The sequence below is a fragment of the Branchiostoma floridae genome, chromosome 4 (assembly GCF_000003815.2).
Source record: "Branchiostoma floridae strain S238N-H82 chromosome 4, Bfl_VNyyK, whole genome shotgun sequence".
Lineage (NCBI taxonomy): Eukaryota > Metazoa > Chordata > Leptocardii > Amphioxiformes > Branchiostomatidae > Branchiostoma > Branchiostoma floridae.
In genome coordinates, this window is record NC_049982.1 from 18,534,660 (window position 1) to 18,556,217 (window position 21,558).

At 42.8% G+C, this 21,558-nt stretch overlaps 5 protein-coding genes across 6 annotated transcripts in view; 2 read left to right on the forward strand and 3 right to left on the reverse strand.

Moving 5' to 3' along the window:
• The window catches only part of LOC118414050 (dipeptidyl peptidase 1-like), an 8,293-nt gene extending 7,219 nt beyond the window's left edge, over positions 1-1,074 (reverse strand). The window contains exon 1 of one of the 2 annotated variants that reach the window (XM_035817800.1): positions 801-1,072. In XM_035817800.1, the coding sequence (XP_035673693.1) occupies positions 801-966 (166 nt within the window). In that variant the 5' untranslated portion in view covers positions 967-1,072. Of the gene's footprint in view, positions 1-800 lie in introns of both variants that reach the window. The other variant, XM_035817801.1, reaches the window with a different exon arrangement.
• Positions 1,075-1,193: 119 nt separating this feature from the next.
• Positions 1,194-3,854, forward strand: LOC118414079 (succinate dehydrogenase assembly factor 2, mitochondrial-like). Its single transcript, XM_035817846.1, has 4 exons — positions 1,194-1,372; positions 1,963-2,204; positions 2,461-2,570; positions 3,347-3,854. Exons 1-4 carry the CDS (start codon positions 1,313-1,315, stop codon positions 3,460-3,462), a joined length of 528 nt encoding a protein of 175 aa, XP_035673739.1. The 5' UTR covers positions 1,194-1,312; the 3' UTR covers positions 3,463-3,854.
• Positions 3,551-15,306, reverse strand: LOC118414037. The gene is made up of 2 exons (XM_035817781.1): positions 10,084-15,306; positions 3,551-4,181 (listed from the first exon to the last, which is right to left on the reverse strand). Exon 1 carries the CDS (start codon positions 13,001-13,003, stop codon positions 10,901-10,903), a length of 2,103 nt encoding a protein of 700 aa, XP_035673674.1. The 5' UTR covers positions 13,004-15,306; the 3' UTR covers positions 3,551-4,181; positions 10,084-10,900.
• LOC118414033 (zinc finger protein 862-like) lies at positions 5,209-10,077 on the reverse strand. Its single transcript, XM_035817775.1, has 9 exons — positions 9,209-10,077; positions 8,395-8,990; positions 8,057-8,245; positions 7,583-7,946; positions 7,223-7,465; positions 6,802-7,092; positions 6,377-6,619; positions 5,931-6,246; positions 5,209-5,815 (listed from the first exon to the last, which is right to left on the reverse strand). Exons 1-9 carry the CDS (start codon positions 9,290-9,292, stop codon positions 5,592-5,594), a joined length of 2,550 nt encoding a protein of 849 aa, XP_035673668.1. The 5' UTR covers positions 9,293-10,077; the 3' UTR covers positions 5,209-5,591.
• Positions 15,307-15,552: 246 nt separating the features above from the next.
• On the forward strand, positions 15,553-20,716 carry LOC118414065 (low choriolytic enzyme-like). Its single transcript, XM_035817827.1, has 10 exons — positions 15,553-16,341; positions 16,790-16,864; positions 17,388-17,428; positions 17,800-17,875; positions 18,274-18,393; positions 18,644-18,784; positions 19,102-19,225; positions 19,565-19,740; positions 20,071-20,198; positions 20,596-20,716. Exons 1-10 carry the CDS (start codon positions 16,275-16,277, stop codon positions 20,698-20,700), a joined length of 1,053 nt encoding a protein of 350 aa, XP_035673720.1. The 5' UTR covers positions 15,553-16,274; the 3' UTR covers positions 20,701-20,716.
• Positions 20,717-21,558: the final 842 nt, after the last annotated feature.

The window sequence follows — 21,558 nt, forward strand, 5'->3', positions numbered from 1 at the left end:
GAAGGCTGTCCCGAACATCGACGAAGATCGACGAAGCGATCCAAGATGGCGGACGGTATGAGTTTAGTATGAGTTAGGCATAGCGATCCGTTGACAAAGGTTGCCTTTCGGGCTACTTTGGGGAAAGCGGAGATCGCGAACGGCACGGCGCAGTAGGCAAGACTCCAGGGACGCCAGGGACGCGCAAAAAAACGGAGGAAAAGGTATCTCCACGGAACGGATACGCAAATACTTTTTAGGCCAACGTGCTCCGCCCCGACTAGACAGAAAAACATCGTCTATGTATTACAAGTAAATACGTTTTTCGTGTATAGTCGCACCGGCTAGGACCAATTACAAGGCACCCAACTTCATGTGTGCTTTGAATGTCAAGCAGTTACAAACCAGGGATCAAAATATTTTTTGTTGTTGATCCATACTACCTGTGATTTATGTGTGAAGCCTACTGTAGATTCATTTATGTTTGCGGCGGTTATACTTCGCAGTAGTTTGGAACATAGTTTAGAGTATTTCTAGTGTTTTATAGTGGCATTGAATGAATAAAAAATCTGCAACGTTTTTAATAACGTTACAAATTAAATATTCACGGTGGAATGAATTCTTGAAAATATTAAAAACCACCGCAAAAGTTTCAAGATCTACAGTAACGTTACATGATTTCTTTTAAAAGTGCCAAATTGGACATTATTACTAGTTTTAATTTCTTTCACAGCTTTTAACAGATTGAAAGTTGCAGCAGGTGTGTATTTCGAGCCCCGCAAACGTCCCAACGAGGAAGAACATGAGGAGAAATCTCTCACCTGGATCCGTGCAGTCCAGGGTCCTGTCGTTTCCTCCTTGGCTCATGCTGAACATCCAGGTCCCCAGCATGTCTGCGTACGTGCAGTTAGCGGGAGTGTCAGCCACAATCAGCGGCACCAGCACCGCCAATACCCCATACAAGGCACACAGTCTTCCCAACGCCATGCTTGCGCAGGTAGTCGAGCTGTTACTTAAAGTGGAAAGACAAGTTCGCGGATCCGGAACTCTGGTACCGTGCAAGGCATGTGATCGATCATCTGACCTACAGGTCACGGGAGGTCAACTGAGTAGACGATACCATTTTAGCTAAATGGGGTACAGGATAAGTCTTAATCATGTGATCTTGAATAAACTACTTTATGATCTTTTGATGATATCTGTAGAACTTGAAAATCAAAGGCATAAAATGTGTTTTGTTTAAAGTAGCACTGATGAAGAAAATGATATTTCGTTAGAGTTTAATCTTCCTGTATTCGAGTGGACTCGTCGAACTTGTTACAAAACACAAAACATGGCGGCCGCATTGCGAAGGTTGTACGGAGTTTCTCGTCTTGTAATGACGAATTCTCAGGTAAAACGGATAGCAACTACTCTGTGTTTAATACCAATAATAGCTTATGAAATATATTAGCGAGTACATAGTCGCGTAATCCTAAAAGAAGTTGTATTCTTTGTAAATGGACCAAATATAAATTTCGTGTTGGCTGCGATTCATGTGAACTTGGAAATTATTCAAGGTGGCAAAAAGAATCCTCGCAGCAGCCATGGCTAACAAGAAGAGAAGATTCAAAGACTTAGGGGAGAGAGAAAATTTCGGAGTTGGTAATTCTAATTGATCTGGATTATGCAAGTGCTTTATATACGTGTATATGTTGTGGATGTATGTAAGTACTGATGGGGTGGGTGGTTGGCAACTTGCTGCTCTGAATCGTTCATGAAATCCATCGAGAGGTAGCTATAGGATGGTTCTCAGGACAAGTGTTGTTTGCTGTTGGCATAAGTGTTAAGGTGATAGCCCGTTAGGGTGTTTGGATATGCAGTCATCTATTGTTGTGAATTTCAAGTTAGAACTTAATAGAAGTAATCTTAGTCCCCATTATCTAACAAAGTGTAGATAACTTTTGACAAGATAATTCCACCATATTTTTATTTTTCTTCCAGTCATGGTTACTTACCATGAGAGCGCCACCAGCAGCTTCCATGGTCCGACCATACACCTCAGGGAAAGACTCCTCAAAACCTCCATCAAACCCCCCTATGGACAGACTGGACATAGTCATGTCCATGGAACCTGCTATACCGACATATGCCCCCAAGCAGAACGAACCATTTGAAACCAGGAGGGCCAGGCTGTTATACCAGAGCAGGAAGAGGGGCATGCTAGAAAACGGACTCTTATTTAGGTATGTAAGTCTGAAAGTATTTTTCAATGAATATTGATTACACCAGTTCTCCATTAGCAGCAGCTAAGTGCTGTGACTGAGTGTGAGCTTGGTTTCTTTGCCTCTTATGCAAATAGTACAAAGAGACTTAGAAGATATCAATTGTATAGTATGATAGGTTTGGATACCAGGCTAGCAGCCAAGTTTCCATTTCCTGGTCATGTACATTCATATGTATGATGATTGATGAAGTCATAATGTCTTCATATCTCCTCAGTACGTTTGCAGACCGCTACCTCAACAAATTTGATGAACAACAGCTGAAGCTTTATGATCGTCTGATAAATGAGCCAAGCAATGACTGGGAGATCTACTACTGGGTCACAGGTCAGTAACTTTTACTTTAGGGACTCTTGTGTAAGTAAAATTACATATTCTTCAGACATAAAGAGTTTTCTTTTACACAACCAGTTTATCTCACCTGCTGACGTTTCGATGTCTGTCAGACATCTTCCTCAGAGCTTCTAACTGGAGTTCTGCTTCTTACCGCTATATGTAGCCGATGTAGGTGGCGCTTCTGCGACAAGAATACTATCCCAAACATGGCTCAGCTTGTAACCCCCCCTCGTCCCGGTTCATCACTGGGGATTCGCCTGTTGTCTTCTCTGTCTATAACCCTTGCCCCCTCCCAGTCAATAACGCAGTTCTTTCTAGCAACATGTTCTGTTACTGCGGATTTCTTTTCTTCTCTGTTCTTGCCGCAAAAGCGCCACCTTCATCGGCTACATATAGCAGCAAGAAGCAGAACTCCAGTTAGAAGCTCTGAGGAAGATGTCTGACAGACATCGAAACGTCAGCAGGTGAGATAAATTGGTTGTGTAAAAGAAAACTCTTATGTCATATGTACTTAACCAACCTGATGAAATTGCTTTCGGTACATATTCTTCAGTATGATTGCCTCAGGTCAGTAACCTTGCATCACATACAGTAAGGTCTCATAGATCAGGAACATTACAAGACCTTGATAATGGGTCACAGGTCACTAACCTTACATAACCCATGGCAAGGACTCATGTATCAGTAACTTTCCATTATCTTTGTCACGGGTCAGTAACTTTACGTGGCCTACAGCAATGTTACCTATTGTCCTTGTCTGTGTGCAGGAGTGAAGCCCACCCCTGAGGAGTACAACAATGAGGTGATGGACATGTTAAAACAACACGCCCAGAACAAGAACATGGAGCAGAGATTCAGGCAGCCTGACCTCAAGGAACCATGACACACTCAGACTGGTTCTATTGGCTAACAGAATTGTGGAAGTTAGAGAGGACTTGACAAGCCATAAGCAACCTGAAATGTTACTTTTTTGTAGTTTTTCTGGAGACCAAGAAGTTTAAGCAGGAAAGAGGGACAGTCTTCAAATACTGTCTATTATGCAAACTCCAGTATTGTGCAAACTCCAGCACTTATTTTTGACTTGGTATTTCTGTCATCTCTGTAATGTCAACAAGTGATAAGACCATTGTTCATCAAAAAACTATTTCAGACTTGGAGTATATGTGGGTGACAAGAAATATTCTGATAATGCATCCTGTTTGTACTTTACCACACAATTAATGCAAATCAATGCATATGAAACAAGAAAAATACTCTAATCAGAGCTACAAACAACTTTGTCTTATTTTTCTGTTATTAGATAATCAAAAGTGGGCAATAGTGATAAGTGGAACTGCAGTTTACTTCGCATTCTTCATGCACACCCTTGCATTTGATTTTAGTTCATTTACCATTGGGCAGGCCTTGGATCTTTTGTTTGAACATCACTGACACCCCACACTATTTCTTGTGAAGTGGTCCTTTTGTGGTAGATTGTCTTCACTCTGACCAAGACCAAATTGTATCAGTAGAGAATGAAGTGAATATAGAGAGCAAGAAAATGTCCATTGGGTTGATTGTTTTCAATCCACACAAATGATTAAATATTGAAGTATATACCACCTCAGGCTTTTAGCCAGGATTGAAAAGTAGGGTGTCGAAATTACTGGTTTGGCGCCGCGCAGCGGCGCGGCGCGGCGAAGCCGCGCGGCGAGCGCCGCAGGCGCGAGGGCGAGCGCCGCAGGCGCGAGCATTGTAGGGGGGTCCGGGGGTATCCTCCCCCGGAAAATTTTGAAATCATAACCCTCTGAAATGCTATTTCCTGCATTTTGAGGTGCATATTTTGTAGAATTCAGCCAAGATTTTTTTGTGTCTGTTACAATAAGTTTGCCCTGACTGAGGCTGGGAGGAGTTACATGTGACTGAAACTAAGTGGTACAACTTAATTGTCACATACGTTGTACATGAAAATAGAGACATTCAAGACAAAACTGCCAAGTACATCTTGTATATATGTATTTCATATAATACTTAATGTAATACTTAATGATGAACTTGATTGTCACATCTTGATTGACACTTAAGGAACAAGACATCAGTGAACTTAAGGTGGCATATAACTTTCGTACTAAGTACTACTGCACAAGTCAAGTTGGACAAGTTCACCTTATTATATAATTATAAGGTAGTGCAACTCTCTTCTGTAACAAGTTTGCTTGAGATAGTGCAACACTCTTCTGTAACAAATGCAACTTTCTTCTGTAAGAACTTTGGCTAAGGTGTGACAACTTTTTTCTGTAAGGAAGTTCAACTGAGGTAATGCAACTTTGTGTAACAACTTTACTTGAGGTAGTACAACTTTCTTGTGTAAAAACTACTATAAAGCTATAAAGTCCACCTGAGGTAGTGCAACACTCTTCTGTAACAAGTTTACCTGAGGAGTGAGGACTGAGGTACAAGTTAAACGTACAACAACATTCTTCTGTAAAGCATTCAACTAAGGTAATGCGACTTCTGTAACAAGTTTACTTGAGGTAGTACAACTTTCTTGTGTAAAAACTACTAAAAAGTCCACCTGAGGTAGTGCAACACTCTTCTATAACAAGTTTACCTGAGGTACAACAACATTCTTCTGTAAAGGTAATGCGACTTCTGTAACAAGTTTACTTGAGGTAGTACAACTTTCTTGTGTAAAAACTACTAAAAAGTCCACCTGAGGTAGTGCAACACTCTTCTATAACAAGTTTACCTGAGGTACAACAACATTCTTCTGTAAAGGTAATGCAACTTCTGTAACAAGTTTACTTCAGGTAGTACAACTTTCTTGTGTAAAAACTACTAAAAAGTTCACATGAGGTAGTGCAACACTCTTCTGTAGCAGTTTACCTGAGGACTATATGATATATGTAATGCAACTACTACTCTGTCAGTCTACACAGACTACAACATACTATGCATAAAGAAAAAACAACAAAACCAAAGTCTCTGGGTGACTAATGAGCTACAAGGTGACTAATGAGCTACAAGTTACAACTACAACCGCCTGGGGTCCTGCAGGTAGATCTCCCTCGCTGCAGCAAAGTCGAAGTCAGCCATTGGAATCTTGGCATAGCTCAGCCTGATGAGCCGGTCCAGCTGCTCGATGCCGAGGAGAGTGCGTGTTTTCGTCTTGATCCTGTTCTGACAGGAAAACACGCGCTCTGCCTCGGCATTGCTGACCAGCACCACCAGGCTGTAGCACATGAGCTTGAACACCTCTGGAAAACATACATAGAGAACAAACTGAACACAAAGCCACTATCTCATTGAAGTCATTCCAATACAAAGTTTACAGTATTAACAGATGAACAAAACGATGTAATTTTCACTTACCACCAAAGATCCTCTGGTTATAAGCATTGTCCCCCGCAAACATCTTCTCGAGCAACTCGTTTGGCCTGTAGTAGTGGAACCAAGCTACTCCGTTCTCCTCCCGCTGCTCCCCCTTGTAGCGGGTAGCCACTGCCTGCTTGAAGGCTCCAAACTGGCCCTCGCACATTAACCGGTTGATGTAGGCCTCGCAGATGTTTCCATCTCTAGATACCTTGTCCTCAGCATAATGATTAAGGAGTACGTTCAGTTCGTGTCTTCCCCAGTACGCCAAGGCAATGTTGTCGTCGTCGTCTGGGTACTGTTGTGGTTCAAAGACCTGTAAGAAGCAAACTCAGACATTATAATACAGTAATAAACAGAACATTCAATGGATGTTAATAGATGCATATGCTAAATTGCTAACAACTGACTTTGTCCAAGTATTTTTTTTTCAGATGCATCCTTACCTTCATTGCATCCAGCAGATCTAGTTGGGGAAACCTTGCCCTCAGGTTGTCCAAGAGGCGGTCCAGGAAGTCTGTTTTGACGGCATTCAGGGTCTCTACTGGGTCCTGTCCCCCACGTCCTACCCGCATGGTGATGGGTGTTTCCAGGTAGTTACCAGTGTCCTGGACACTGGTAACGAAACGAGCCAGCTTGATCCCATCAACACCCCTCATTCCCTCCAGGATTTCAAGGCAGTCATTGAGCTGAAATAAAGAAAAGGGCACTGTCAGATTTTCTTCCAGTTTTAATTTTATCTTTTAGAATAAGTCTATTTTTTTTGTATTTCATATTTTCTTGTTTTGGTCTATTATCCTTATCTATCATAATTCTATTCTATATATATATATATATATATATATCTTTTTTTATATACATATCTTTTTACCTCTGATCTGAGCACAGAAAACGTGATGTCTCTGTACTGGAAAATTTTGGAGAGGTGGTTGGTGGCGTCCAGTACGTCTGCCAGCAGGTGGAGGAGTCCCATAGGAAGGAAGCTTGTGAGCTGCTGGTGGAGCCCAATAGCAACTGGGTCTCCCTCTGCCGCCTGCTCCTCCGTGTAGACTGCCAGGCTGCGGAAGTTTTCGATGACGCTCCTCACAGCTTCCCCCATGCTGAGCCATCTGATCTCGTAGGAGTGCTTAAGTTTCAAGTACTCCTCTCCTAGGACATCCACCTGATACCAAAACATGGAATTTATTAAAAGTCTCAAACTTACTTTAGTCTGTTACCGTGTGTTGAAATATCTTAATATTCATTGCGATTTTGTAATGAAAAATAATTCATTGAATTGTGTCAAATCTTACCAGAGCATTGAATTCTGCAAGCCTGTTGGGTGACAGCATGATGTAGTTGTAAATGCTGTCAACCAACAGGCTTGTGCTCTTGATCTGCGGGATGTTCTTTGCAGCTTGGGAGACTGCCAACTGCAGTCTGTGGCAGACACAATGGACAGCAAGAGCAAAGGGGTTGTCCCGGTGCAGGAGTCCCGTTACTCCGTTCATATCGCTCGACATGACCGCTGCGCCGTCCATCCCAAGTCCAAGTACCTATTCAGCAAAAACATTCAAAATAATGTTCAATGCACAATCAACCATTCATTCATTGATCATAAAAGATTACCATTGTGCATAAAATGTATAGTCATCAACATTCAATAGACACACCTTTCTCACTGGGATCCCATAATTGTCTAGCACAGCTCGCGTTGTTCCGTAGATGGTAGGTGCTTTCCCATCATTCACCTTCTCACACTTGAGGAACGTTGTTATCAGCTCTGCAGTGTGGACGCGTACGTATCGGACAACTACCACAACATGCTTCTCCGAGCTTCGATCAGTGGACTCGTCGATGCCGATGGCGACGCAGGGGCTTGCATTGACTTCCCTTGTCACCCTCCGCTCCACCACTTCGTTCAGGCATCGGAGTAGCTCATTGAAAGTGGTGGGGCTTGTGTGCGTGGCGTTACGTCCTGCATTAAGGTTTTTCACCTCAGCCAGTCCCTGCTCCCTCTGCAGCTCCAGGAGACTCCTGAAAATCAGTCACACATCAGATCTCGAATTGAAAATGACTCAATCAGTAGACCACCACACTTCTTTACTTGATATTAAACTGTCACTAATTCTCATAAAGGTACTTACGCGTATTTCCTATTCGCCACCTCCTCTTTCACGAGCCAATACACCGTCCTCAGGGCAGCCTCAGCAGCGCCTGCCCGCTTGCGATCCACTTCCTTCATGCCTCTGATCACTGATGGCTGCCTCTTGTCCCTAGCAGCCTTTGCAGTCACGTGGGCACCGGTGGGTGGGTGCTTCTGCAACGCTGTTTTCCTGAGCAAAAATAAGGCAAAATGAAGAATACATAATTCAATGTAAGCACATGAAATGTAAGTAAAAAAGGGGGGAAAATACTAAAATAAAATGAGTTTTGAAAAAAGAGTTAGTCACAACTGTAATACATCCTTTATTAATAATTGTACCTGAAACTCCTGGTGCCAGTTGCAAGGTTGGAGGTTTGCTTGTATTGCCTGCACCATGCGCAATACATGACGTCGCCGTCATAAACCAGCCACTCAAATTCGGCCAGCCATGACTGGCAGAACTTTCTATCAGGCTCCTCCTGCATCGATGGCGATGTCACGTTCTCTTCGCTATCTGAGGCCTTTTTTCTCTTCTTTGGACTCCTGGGGTCCACTGCAGTGTCCACTGTGGAGGCAGGGGGATCCTGGTCACTCCTGGTGTCCGCTGTGGGGGCAGGGGGATCCTGGTCACTCCTGGTGTCCACTGTGGGGGCAGGGGGATCCTGGTCACTCCTGGTGTCCACTGTGGGGGCAGGGGGATCCTGGTCACTCCTGGTGTCCACTGTGGGGGCAGGGGGATCCTGGTCACTCCTGGTGTCCACTGTGGGGGTAGGGGGATCCTGGTCACTCCTGGTGTCCACTGTGGGGGCAGGGGGATCCTGGTCACTCCTGGTGTCCACTGTGGGGGCAGGGGGATCCTGGTCACTCCTGGTGTCCAGTGTGGGGGCAGGGGGATCCTGGTCACTCCTGGTGTCCACTGTGGGGGCAGGGGGATCCTGGGCAGGTGATAAAATAGTGTTAGCGTTTGGCTTGGCTGACCCAAATAAGAATTAAAAATAGTTAATTTTTTATTTGAATTTCTAGTTCCTAAGAGTATACGTCTTCAATTTTCTTCATATTTTATATTTCTTATGCAAACATAAAATACACAGTATATGTATGGTGATTAGCTATGTGTTTCTGACTTTGAAAATTCAAACAAAAAAATTCTTACATGATCACTCTTCTTAAAGAAGCTGGAGATTGCTGGCTGTGCCTTTCCCCTTTTCCTCGTGGGCGCCTTTCCTCTTTTCCTCATGGTTCACAGTAGTTCACAGTAACTTTGTACCTTGACCTTGAAAAAATTAAAAGTCCTTATTTAACTTTTATATGTAACCTTCTGAAATATGTCACTAGTGGGAATCCATTATATTGTTAAAAAAAAAAAAAACATCCATTTATCGATCTTTTAGATTTTTTTACAAGAACCAAGCACATTTTGATCCCGGTCCCGCTATTTTCTCCAGATCGGCGGCGCGCGCGGCATGCACCCTTCCGCCCCCCTCCCAACTACATTTCTCCACGATTGCATCGCGCTGCTGTTTCCCCCCCCGATTCACCAACATTTATTGACACAAAAGAAGCAAGAATTACTCCGAAATGGCTCCGAAGAACTCCACTAGTTCTCAGTTATCCTGTCTCGTTCGTAAACAATGGAAAAAGTTTCAAACTTACCAGCGCCGTCTTCCCGCGAAAAGAGTTAAATAGCCGTCAGATATTCCACCAATAACAGCGTCGCACCATGCCGCGTCATGAAAATGGCCCAATCACGTGTGAATCTTGCGATTTGCGAGATCTCGCGATTGGCGAGATCTCAGCCGAGACTTCAGCGGTAGCCAACATGGCGGCGGTAAGCCGGACGTGCGAAGCGACAAAGCGGCTGGAATCGGCGAGTTTACCGGCGAAAAACGGGGGAGAAAAAGCGGTGAAAAATATTTGGGCGTCCGTAGTGCGTCTTGCTTAAAAGTAATGCGTCCGATTTCTTATGTTTGTTAGGACAGTGCGTCTAAATGACGCGTTGACGCATGCCTAGCTAAAAGCCTGTACCACCTGTAACTTCATAAACTAGAGCTCCACGACCCCATACCTTCACCAAATGACTGGTGTACTAATTGTGTTTGTCATCAATTATGCAACATTAACCAGAGCCAAGACCCCCATATGTGGTCAGACCTGGTCCTTTCAAATACATGAGCAACTTAGCCTTTCCTTGGTCCTAAACACTATCAATAAATACGTGAGCAACTAAGCCTGTCCTTGGTGCTGAAAACCATCAATACATGAGCAAGTAAGGCTGTCCTTAGTGCTGAAAACCATCAATACATATATGAACAACTATGCCTGCCCTTGGTGTTGAAAACCATCAATACATACATGAGCAACTAAGCCTGTCCTTGGTGCTGAATACTATCAATACACGAACAACTAAGTCTGTCCTTGGTGCTTAAAACCATCAATACACGTTCGTGTTCTAAAAGAGATGGACACTTACCATTCTATCAAAGCTATAAGTGTATGATTTGTACATAAAAAGATATGCTCATGATGTAGGTCGTCAACATCATGGTTTGATTAAGTAGACTTGCTGATCAAACAATAGAGGCTTTGATGATTCAAGATTAGTTATAGCATAATTATCAAGTGCAAATGTCTCGGGAACATTTCAATGTCCCGCAACCATTTCTACCTGAAAAGGGAGCAATCGATTCTGGAACTTTGTATACTTCTCATCACCTAATTCTATGTCCTCCTGTTTCCGTTTCCTGTTCGTAGGTACTGCGGGTAGTGGGAAATGTCCGTGACCTGATACGTCATCTATTTTTTGTATCAGCGGAATCCATGACGTCACAATCCTTTATGTCACACCTTATTGTTTCTCTGCGGTCTTTTGACTGTCAGGAAACGTCACATATTCCTGTGCAGGGTTGTTGGCTATTACTTGTCCCTCAATTTGTACTATCTGCCCTTGCTGTTCCTCAGGACTGATATATGTAGTGTTGTACACGGCTGATGTCATTTCTTGTACTGCAACAGGTGCCTCATACGGGGGGCTTGCCTTGAAGGCAGATTTTGCGCCGATTTCATTGTCATAGTGTATTCCCAATGTCTTCTCTTCGTCCACAAATTGGTCACCATTTTCGTTGGGCCTCTTCTTGGCTCCGACTTCAAAAGAAAACTGGTCATCATTCTCGTAGTGCCCATTGGCAACTTTAGTTGTGTCCGGAAATTGATCGTCGTTTTCATAGTGTCCTTTCGAATTTTCATTTCCGTTTTCGTTGTGTCTGGTTGTATCATTATTTGAGTCAGGAAACTGATCGTTGTTTTCGTTGTGTCTGTTTGCATTTTTAGTTGCGTCTGAAAACTGATCGTCGTTTTCGTAGTGCCTGTTTGTATCATAATTTGAGCCAGGATGCTGATCGTCATTTTCATAGTGTCTGTTTGTATCTTCATTTCCGTCTGAAAACTGGTCATCGTTTTCGTAGTGCCTGTTTGTATCATTATTTGAGTCAGGAAACTGGTCTTCGTTTTCACGTCTGCTTGTGTCGTGAGTTCCATCTGAAAACTGGTCGGCATTTTCGTACTGTCTTTCCACAGTGTCGCTATGTCCAGTATTATCCTCTGACACTGATCTACATTTGATAAAACACAGCTGAGATAGTCCAAACATAAGGCAACAACAGAAGAAGGTAACCAGTCCGGTCCAGAGGACCGCATTAGCAGACAGTCCAGACTCGTTCCAATTATCCTCCCCATGTAGCAATATCATGTACATGACTGTCGTTGTTTTAGCAGTACTTCCGTCAATATTTTCAAGTCCTGTGGTAACCACGTTGTCTGGCAGCCTTGCAGCACTGCTGATTGTTAGTACCACTGATGCTGTCGCGGATTCCGTATAGTTTGTCGCCACCCTGCAAGTGTAGTTGCCTGCTGTGGTATTGTCAGCTACAGGGATGTTCAACACTGAGTGACACATTCTTTTGGTTTCCGATATTTCCACCTCTGACCCTTTACACGGCATTGTTCTCACATGAGAGTAGTTTGTGGAATACAGGTAATCTGAAGAGCTGTGCTCGCCACTGGGTAGTATCCACGAGAATGTGAGACTTTCTTCGCAGTTTGTCTGGCAGATGACAGAAATGTTCCCTGTGACATTCGTAACTGGACTGTCTAATAGAACAGACACTTGAGGTGCTGAACATGTCAGATCTGTCCATGGAATATCTTTGAGTGGCTTCATGTGGCCAGTAGCTTCATCAATGCATACGGCACGCCACCGAAGTGTGTGTGGGGATTCAATAAGCCATTTCTTGGCTTCCCGCTCTCTGCAGTCACACCCTATCTTGTTTATATCCATGATCAAGACAAATAAACGTTTCAGGTCTTCGACAAGCAAAGGGGAAGTTTTGATATTGTTTAGAAAATTCAACTGTCGAAGTGATTCAAGCAATGTAATACTTTGTGGAATGCTAGAAAGACAGTTGTTATTTAAAACCAAGATTTCTAGCTGACCTATTCCGGCAAATGCCGCCTTGTCAACAAAATAAATCATGTTTTTACTCAAGTCCAAAACACGGAGATTATACAGCCCCTTAAACGTATCTGCTTTCAAATTGCTGACATTGTTACCACTGAGGTTTAGTTCTATAAGACACGGCAAGCCTGCAAAGGACGCTGGTTGAATTCTGGCAACTCCAGACTCTCGTAAACGCAGGCTCTGAAAAGATTTCAGGATAGGGAAATCTCCCACTTTGATGTTAATGATGTTTTGATACCTTATACTTAGTCTTGTCAAAGCCAACGGTAGTGGCGAGGGGATAAAATGAAGATGTCCACGGTTGTGGTAAGTAAGACATGAATTGGGCTTTTTGGAACATTCAAAGGTACTTGGGCAGGTGGCGTTTTGTGTTGTAAGTTTAGACGAAAGAATCAAAACAAGTATGGCTAGTTTGATAGACATCGATGTAGACATTTTAGACTTGAGTATTTTCAGCAGGCAGGAACTGGAGTGCGCTTGTTATCTAGATAGTACACACTCACCAGAGGATTCGTCAGTCAACGATGGTATCACATTGTGTTGATGGACGCAATGTGACGTGCAGCGAAGCCGCGTTGCACTTGCTTACAAAAAGCGCCATGCTTCGTCATCAGTCTGAGATTTGACTGTTTGACCGCTTTACCTTTGCCTGGTCGTTGGTGATGCTCTGTGTCTTATAGAGTGTATTGACAAAGCTGTACCGTCGTGTGTAGCTCTAGTCGGAGCAAGGCACGAGGCAGAAACGAGTGGGAACCTTGTAGTACGAGTCAGCTTAGGCAGCTCCTGTTTCATCTCCCCACCATTTACCTTGCTGTCTTCTTCATGATGTCCCTTTTGAGGAAGTCGGCTGTAGTCGTAGGCATGGATACGTGACGTCTTTTGAGTCAATCTGTCTGGCAATGGTTAATAAATTATGTACATCCCAATTCTCTCGTGTCAGGGCTGCGCCAATGGTGTGAGGCCCAAAACTGCCCTTTCTTCAACATTATATGAACCAAGTAGAAATGAAACACAATATGTCAAAATGTGCAAAAAGTGTTCATGTATGTGATTCCTTCACATGTACTGCTGGTGTGTTACGCCGAAGGGCAGTTATGCCCGCTATATAGATACGGATACAGATACAGATACTAGTATCTCTGCTAGGCTAACATGAGGATAGTTTTCTGAGAATGATTTATTTACTTTCAGGCTTGGCTACCTACACGTAGTAGCAGGTGCCAAGTAGTAAGCCGCAGAATGCATATGGAAATAGGTTAATTAGTCTACATTACTGGTGCCACTGTTACATGTTACATATAAAACAGTTGTCAACTGTCCAATCTTGCTGTTTTGATTAGATTTGTTTATATAAACTTCAACAAATGTATTAGGACATACACACTGCATAATGTTGTCACTGTCCCTGGTGCTGAACGCTACTTTATTCTGACCTGCATTGAAATGTATACAAGAATACAGGTGAAATGCACAAAAAACATCAAGCCCAAGTTAGAACAAATGGCTTCAAAGTTCACGAAACAAAACATGTACAAAAGAAAATGATTTCAGAACTTGTATAAGCCATCCCTGTACTGGAATGACATGATGTAATTAATACATTCAAAGCACATGTTGCTAACAAAAGGCGACTAAACAGCACCCCATCTCCAAACCTCTTCGGAAAAGATAAGACCTGACCTGACTCATAACTATGGGAATTAAGCCAATACATAAAACTTAACTCGAGCAAGCTTCCCTACATCTAACATCGTGCTATAGATGATGATTGTAAAATTGTACACTTTGCATTTGTTTGCATTGATTGGGTGTCTGTGATTGTATCGATACCAAGAAGTCGAATGTTTCTAAATAATAAAGGGCTAACTATTAAATAGGCTATTCAACCACCTGTCTTCCTTTCTGGCCTGTGTCGTTCTCTTGGTTTGGGACCCAAGATAGCGACACAAGGCAGATTATGTAATGGTCTAGGTTACCGACTACCACTGACCACGACATAAAACAGCAATGAAAACAGACGATGAACCAGGGAAGTTCCTATTTTCTAAAGAACAGAATTTACAGTAACTGATTTAATACAATCCATGCCATCGACACAGTCACAGAAACTCTTCTTTACCAGAACCTCGAGATCACTAAATGTAATAATAATGATATAATTGTCCCTCCTATCCTGACGCCTCACCTCCTGAAACGAACGGTCCCTCTGCCCCATCACCTAACGTTTATGTGAAGAAATGTCATGGTGGATCTTGGCATCATTTGGCAACTAGGTGTGTGGCAGTTGTAGAGAGGAAGGTCAAGTTCGAAATTGCTGTACCATAGGAAAACGCAAGGATAACCAGAGAGCTTCGTATTTGACACAAGCACACATACGTATCATACCTGCTCTCGCATGTGTTGTGACCTGTTGCAGTGACAAGGCACCAAACACCGGTGCAGAAGAGACCTCTATCAGCTGTGCTGGGATCGCTTGACAATGCAGCTCTGAACAGACTGTCATGTTTGTGGTTAGAGTACAAATGTGTCACATGTGTATGGTAAAGGCTTATGGTAATTACCAAGCAGATCCTTACTGGAGCTAGCAATATCAAGGCCAAAGTAGAAATCTGGTATAAGGATCTAATGTGTACTGAAATAACTGTCAGCATATCAGATATATTTTATAACACTATGGAAATACTAATTAGCTCCATGAAAAATGGAGGTATGGTTTTTGGTGTGTCTGTCTGTCTGTCTGTCTGTCTCCCTCTCTCTCTCTCTCTCTCTCTGTGTTTGTGTTTCCGGATAATTGTGGTCAGCATAACTTTAGAACCTCTTGATGGACTACAATGATATTTGGTATGTGGGTAAGGGTTGCTAAAACAAAGGTCAAGGTCAATTTTGGGCTCCCTAGCGTGTGACCTTGGTACTGCAGCAGAAGTTCAATTTTTTGTATCGTTTTACCTGGACATGCTATGGTCTTGATTTTTTTGGTGGCAGATAGCTTGTGATGTAAGGAATAAGTGGTGTCATTTGCCTAATCAGAATATTTCATTGAGGTATGAGGTCATCCAACTCTTGTTGCTATTAGTAGCCTCCTGTGCAGCCTTCTACGTGTGCTGACATTTAGTTTTGGTGGGAAGCGCGCTTATTCGCTTCCCACCTGTCAACTGTCAACATGCATTTCATAAGTTCATCAATATATTTTGTAGTATATTTTTTTGCAAGATATAAATCCGTCACATGTGTTAGGGGCGATATCTGTCCTTGGATATGTCTGCGAAACTAGCAGGTGTGAAGTGGTGGTGTAGGAAACCACGCGATTGTGGTAGGACTTAAATAGACAGCTTATCAGTGATGTCGGAAGACTCTTGGGCATTAGAGAACTATTTAGTCAAGCTTTGGTTTGTGTCAAAAATCAATTTATTAGTTTGGTATTTTCATGGTCTGAAACATCACGAATACGTAGCAATGATAACTATATCATAGACAATCCCTCGTTTCCTTGAAGTTTTTAACATTGGCCTTTCGTTCTTAAGAACGTATTATGTTCTGTTTTTTATGTAAATGAACAATAAATTTATTTTGGACATGACAAGAAACAAGATGCGCACAAGACTGCACCATATAGACACAGCATGCCAGAGTAAGTGTGAGAAGGGGACGTCACAGAAACCAGCATCATTTCTGCCTGACGACACTCACACGTACCGGGCACTGCGCCATGCATATCCCCCTGCTTATCGCTGTGGTTTTCTGCGTCTACAATGGCGTTGTAACGAGCCTGCCCTGTAAGTAAACCCGTTTGTTCGCTTTGCACAGGTCATTGTGAACTTTTTGCAACGAATTTCCACAAACTAACCGGGTAGTGACACCCATCTGTTTGTCGCACTTTTGCACACAATGGACTAGTCGTCGTACTAGTAATAAGTTCACAATAGTAATGTGATACTATATAAGACGCACGTGGCCTTTTGGATTTTAATGAGAGCATATTCACTGTTAGAAATAACCTCAAAATGATAAAACAATATGTTCAATTTAAAGAAGTCAACGTTGCATTTGCATTGTCGTATGTCCCAAGCCCGTGTGGCCGTGTTTCCTTCTTGTGTCAGTTTTTAAATTGGTAAAAACCTTGTTGGCGTTGTGCGACTAAGGTTAAGTCCCTAAAGTAAGTTTGAACTATCCATATTACCGCAAATGTGCTGCATTCAACTTCTGCCCACCCCATGTTCACAGCCCCGGCTATGAGAAGTCCACCTCCGGGGGCGGGGCCTGAGATGGGCATGGAGGTCATCTTACGTCACAACCAAGGTACGGGGGCAACTGCGCGGCCTCAATACTACTTATGTCTTGTGGACACCGTTATCTTTAAGTTTTATGCAACGTTCTATAGTTTACCGTACATTAGCATTTTGATTAATCCATGTGTCAATGGACTGAAGATGACATCTGTACCTATAACTATGTTCGAGTACTCTATAGCTAGTCGGTGACATAACGCGAAAAAAAACGACGTTTCCATTTTTTGACTACATGTATTTCTAACTGATGCGAAGCCGTAGTTGTGACAAATTTCCACTATTGGTTGAGATATTCCTCGAGCATTAAGATCTTGATTCTTCGGATCGGTCATGTCCCATATTCGTATCATAATTATACCTGAATATAAAAATACTAACCTGTGCTAAAGATTTGTAATGTATCCTTCCCAAGTAGACAAACATTAAGTTAATCATCATAATTCATGCTGTGTTATATTGTGTCCGTGACAGCGAAAATATGACAACCAACCGTTAAGAAAAATTAGGACATCTTTTGGCGCTCTGTTGTTCAGGTCTACACCTGTTTCAAGGTGACATTGCTGGCGTGGACCCGGTGAGTATTTCAACAGCTCTTGCTATTCAAACCCCTAAGTTCGACTGATGATAAATAGAATTTACTGGGGGATTGCAGCTGCTTTTAGAAGTAAACTAAGGGAGACAATGAAATCCAGCACCCACACATGTAACGATAAACGTTAACCCCGTACCGATCTCAGAAAAAAAGAAAGACCACACAAGGATGTGTGGAGAAAGGCCGCAAAATATTACAGATTATATGAGTAAATAGTAGTGTGGACGAGGGTCGTGTTTTAAGTCATCGGCCTTGAATAAGTGACAGTTGCGATTGGTGTATGCGCAGTTTTACGCTGAGTTTGGTGACAAAATAATAAGTATTGTACATGTACAACTCTACTTTACCCCCAGAACTCTCGTAATGCGATTTTGAATTCTGACATCTGGCCGGGAGGGGTCATCCCTTACGTCATCAGTAGCGAGTACAGTAAGTGTGTGATGTACTTTGCAGTTTTCAACTATGTACACTATAAAGTTCAGAACTGATTCCAATGCAATTTAAGCAGATCTTTAAATAATCTGATTCAGATGATAACAATGTGAGGTTTAGGAAGAAAGGCTTCAGATATCTCTAGCATAGTTGGACGATCATGTTGTTCATCATGCAAACCGCATTACAGGTATTACGTAATACGTATTACCACTGTATCAGTGTATCTACTTTACAAGAGAAACATGACTATGGAAATGGCGAATTGTTTAACACCTAGCGCAACGTATATTGCACAAAGGCATATCATCTTTGAACATTTTCAATGTGCCTTTTGAATACAATAAGGGTGAACACTTTTCAATACAAAAACTATATTTTTCAAACCTTTTCAGATATTGACTGTGCGGATGAACACGAGAACTGTGCCTACTGGGCCGGTATCGGAGAATGTGTGAACACGCCCATCTACATGAACACTAAGTGTCGTCTGAGCTGTGCGGTGTGTCAGGCAGGTACTGGGTCAATGTACAATATATCAATTTGTAATTATGTTGCCCCATCTAAGCTTATCATGATATTGCCTGCTTAATGATCGAAACACATGAAAAGATAGTCGTAATTTATGTGTCAAATTGTCGACGTCAATACCCAGTGTGTTGCTTTTCTGTTTTATGTTTGGTGTCATGAAGAAAGGTTATGTCTCTTGCTAGCTAAGAAGCTAGTAATGAATACACTTAGTCTAGTGCTTTCCTGACCTCACAGACCCTGTGTATGAGACCTGTAACGACACCAACATAGACTGTGCGTACTGGGCGGGGCAGGGGGAGTGCACCAACCCACAGTACCAGGAGTACATGACCAACTCCTGCCCGTGGAGCTGTGGGATCTGTCAGGTCCCCATTGGTGAGCGTCAAACCGGCTCTTAATGACTTTATTTTTAATAATTATCTTATTTGTGCTCAATAGTTTTCATTACTTAAGATCTGTCAAGATCTTTTGGGGTTACCCCAGATACAAGTCACAGTACATAATCTACAATCCTTTGTAATAAATAACGTTGCCCACTGATATGATGGGAAAAGAGATGCCACCGAGAAAGTGTATCACAGAAACAGTTTAAAGATTTATTTAAAGATTCTGTTTTTTTTAAATAGACCATTCCTTGCCATGAACAAGGTCGAATATTTTTTACTAGATTTGCATCACTTGTTTCTCCTCAGCGCGTGGTTCAGAAGCCGGACTGATCATGGACGGGATTAAGGAGTTCAACACCCGGACTTGTGTTCACTTCGTCCCGAGGACACCGAGCGACCAGGACTACGTTCTCATCAGGAAACTAGACGGGTACCCGTTTTATACGATCCATGATTTGCTGTGCCTTAAAAAAATAAGTGGGTATCTCACCAAAACTGGGGTGCTTTGACGACGTCGCTACGGCCGAGCGGTTTGCTCAACAATAAAGTTTTGTTACGCTTTGTGTGCCTTGTTGCCTTTTCAGTCTTGAAGTTTGCATGATATTCCCATTATCAAGTCAAATGAAACACAGACTCGATTTAGAACGCCATTGTACTATATGTACAGTCCATTTCTCTATGTTTCTTTTCCTTCTGAAAGCAACACAGAAGATAACGCTAAAGGCATGTGACAAAAGCCACTGAGTGTGGTAATGGATTTTTTCCTCAGTTGTCACTCCCAGGTTGGGCGCATGGGCGGCCTGCAGGATTTGTCCCTGCACACCGACTGTCTGAGGAGCGGAACGATCGTCCATGAACTGATGCACGCTGTGGGGTTCTGGCACGAGCACTCCCGTCCGGACAGGGACGAGTGGGTCACCATCCACCTCCACAACGCGGACCGAGGTGAGGCTGGGACAGAGGACTGTGTAGTTTATCGTCTTTGTTTCCCCCCTTAAATTAACGTTACATACAACAAATGTGAAGATTCGTGGCTGGAACATTACTACATCATAAACTACAACCGCTTCGCTAGCTCATTCGACAGATATGTTCTTAGTAGTGTTTCTAACTAGCTAGCAAGTGCTCAATATGGCATGGCATCACCAAGTGTTTTTTATTCTGTTTCATGCGCGCTATGCACACACTCACATACACAGTGGCTTGTTCTATTAGGTCACCGATAAATTGCCTTCAATGTTTAAAATACAAGGCCATCCGATTCCTTCATTCCAGATCAGTGGCACGCCTTTGACAAGCACCATGAGTCCCGTACGCTGGGCCTGCCGTATGACTACAGTTCCGTCATGCACTACGACAGCCACGCCTTCAGTGTGAACGGCCGAGAGACCATTTCTGCCAAGGTCAGCTGACACTTGTTATAAAGGGAATAGTTTAATCTCGAAGGCAAAGCTGTATAAATGTGCCTGGACCCATTTTATAGATTGCTGTTTAACATCTTTACATGTGTTCACACGATGTGCACGTAGATGTATATGGCGTTTGGAAAGATGCTAGTTTTAACTTAGGATTTAATACTTCATACATAGTCGAAATGGCTCTTTCATAATGATAATGATATAAGTTAATGCAGGTTTGTCAGCAGAGTGGGTGTGCGAGAAATGAAAACAAAAAATAAACCAAATAAAAAAAAATGGGTTGTTTGTAGAAATAGCCGGTATCAACCTGAGGAATGGTCATGCTGTGAAAGGCTGTTACCTCCAGACACCTGACGTGCTTTCGTCTCAATATTCCCCGCAGCGTGCGCTGAACGGCGCGGTGCTGGGCTGGTGGACTGACGCGGGGCTGAACGATCTGGACGTGCAGAAGGTCAACACGCTGTACGGCTGCGCAACGCGTCAATAAAGATGCGACATCAAGCAACTGTCTTGTCATGATTATGAATGAATGAATTAATGCGTCGGCTCGCCCACACATAAGATACCGAAACAAGAAAAACATAACATTAGAGTCATATCAGATGGAACATTAGTAATAGATAATGTTAACTCAATATCCAACCTTCGAGATTAAACTATTTCCCTAGATTCCCTTCCATTAAAGTATGCCCTTTCATACGACAGAAGGCACACATACACACACACATATATTTATTTAGATGTACCAAATTTGTGGAAGGGTTGACATAACAGGTGACTATGACCTTTTCAAAATGTCAACCCGGAGACCAGACTGTAAGGTTTGATCCACTCACACCGGGAAGGTCCCCTACTCTTTTCGATAAGGGTTCTTCACGTGCGTGGGGAGTGGCTCCACTTAACGTCCTATCCGAGGGACGGCCCTATAGCCGAAGCTAGGTACTCATTTCCCCCTCAGTTAAGTGAGGAAAGCCGTGTTAAGTGCCTTTCTCAAGGGTACAAGATCGGTGACACCATAGGGTTCGAACTCGAGATCTCTAGGTCGCCACGCGATCTCTCACACACACTCCCACGGTACACGTTAACGGTTATGGGAATCACCAGATGCTGTAATTCATACAAAAGTCACGTGGCTCCATCAACAGATTCACAGTCCTAACCAAAGCCCATCTGTGCTTATGATTTTTCAAAGTTTTATTTTGACCTTAATTGAACAATTGAGATTAAGACAGATCATAATGCCCATATTGATACAATCACAGCTTATGGTTAATATGAGCAAACACGGTTTGTTCATATTAACCGTAGGCTCTAACAGTATTGATTGCTGTCTGCTTACGTAAGT

Coding starts and splice junctions, on each gene's coding strand:
- LOC118414037 (XM_035817781.1), bottom strand. CDS start 13,003: ATGTCTACATCGATGTCTATCAAACTAGCCATACTTGTTTTGATTCTT.
- LOC118414079 (XM_035817846.1), top strand. CDS start 1,313: ATGGCGGCCGCATTGCGAAGGTTGTACGGAGTTTCTCGTCTTGTAATG. Junction 2,205..2,460: donor GAAAACGGACTCTTATTTAG/GTATGTAAGTCT, acceptor ATATCTCCTCAG/TACGTTTGCAGACCGCTACC. Junction 2,571..3,346: donor GATCTACTACTGGGTCACAG/GTCAGTAACTTT, acceptor GTCTGTGTGCAG/GAGTGAAGCCCACCCCTGAG.
- LOC118414065 (XM_035817827.1), top strand. CDS start 16,275: ATGCATATCCCCCTGCTTATCGCTGTGGTTTTCTGCGTCTACAATGGC. Junction 17,876..18,273: donor CGTCATCAGTAGCGAGTACA/GTAAGTGTGTGA, acceptor AAACCTTTTCAG/ATATTGACTGTGCGGATGAA. Junction 18,785..19,101: donor GATCTGTCAGGTCCCCATTG/GTGAGCGTCAAA, acceptor GTTTCTCCTCAG/CGCGTGGTTCAGAAGCCGGA.
- LOC118414033 (XM_035817775.1), bottom strand. CDS start 9,292: ATGAGGAAAAGAGGAAAGGCGCCCACGAGGAAAAGGGGAAAGGCACAG. Junction 7,466..7,582: donor ATGGGATCCCAGTGAGAAAG/GTGTGTCTATTG, acceptor TTTGCTGAATAG/GTACTTGGACTTGGGATGGA. Junction 6,247..6,376: donor ATCTGCTGGATGCAATGAAG/GTAAGGATGCAT, acceptor TGCTTCTTACAG/GTCTTTGAACCACAACAGTA.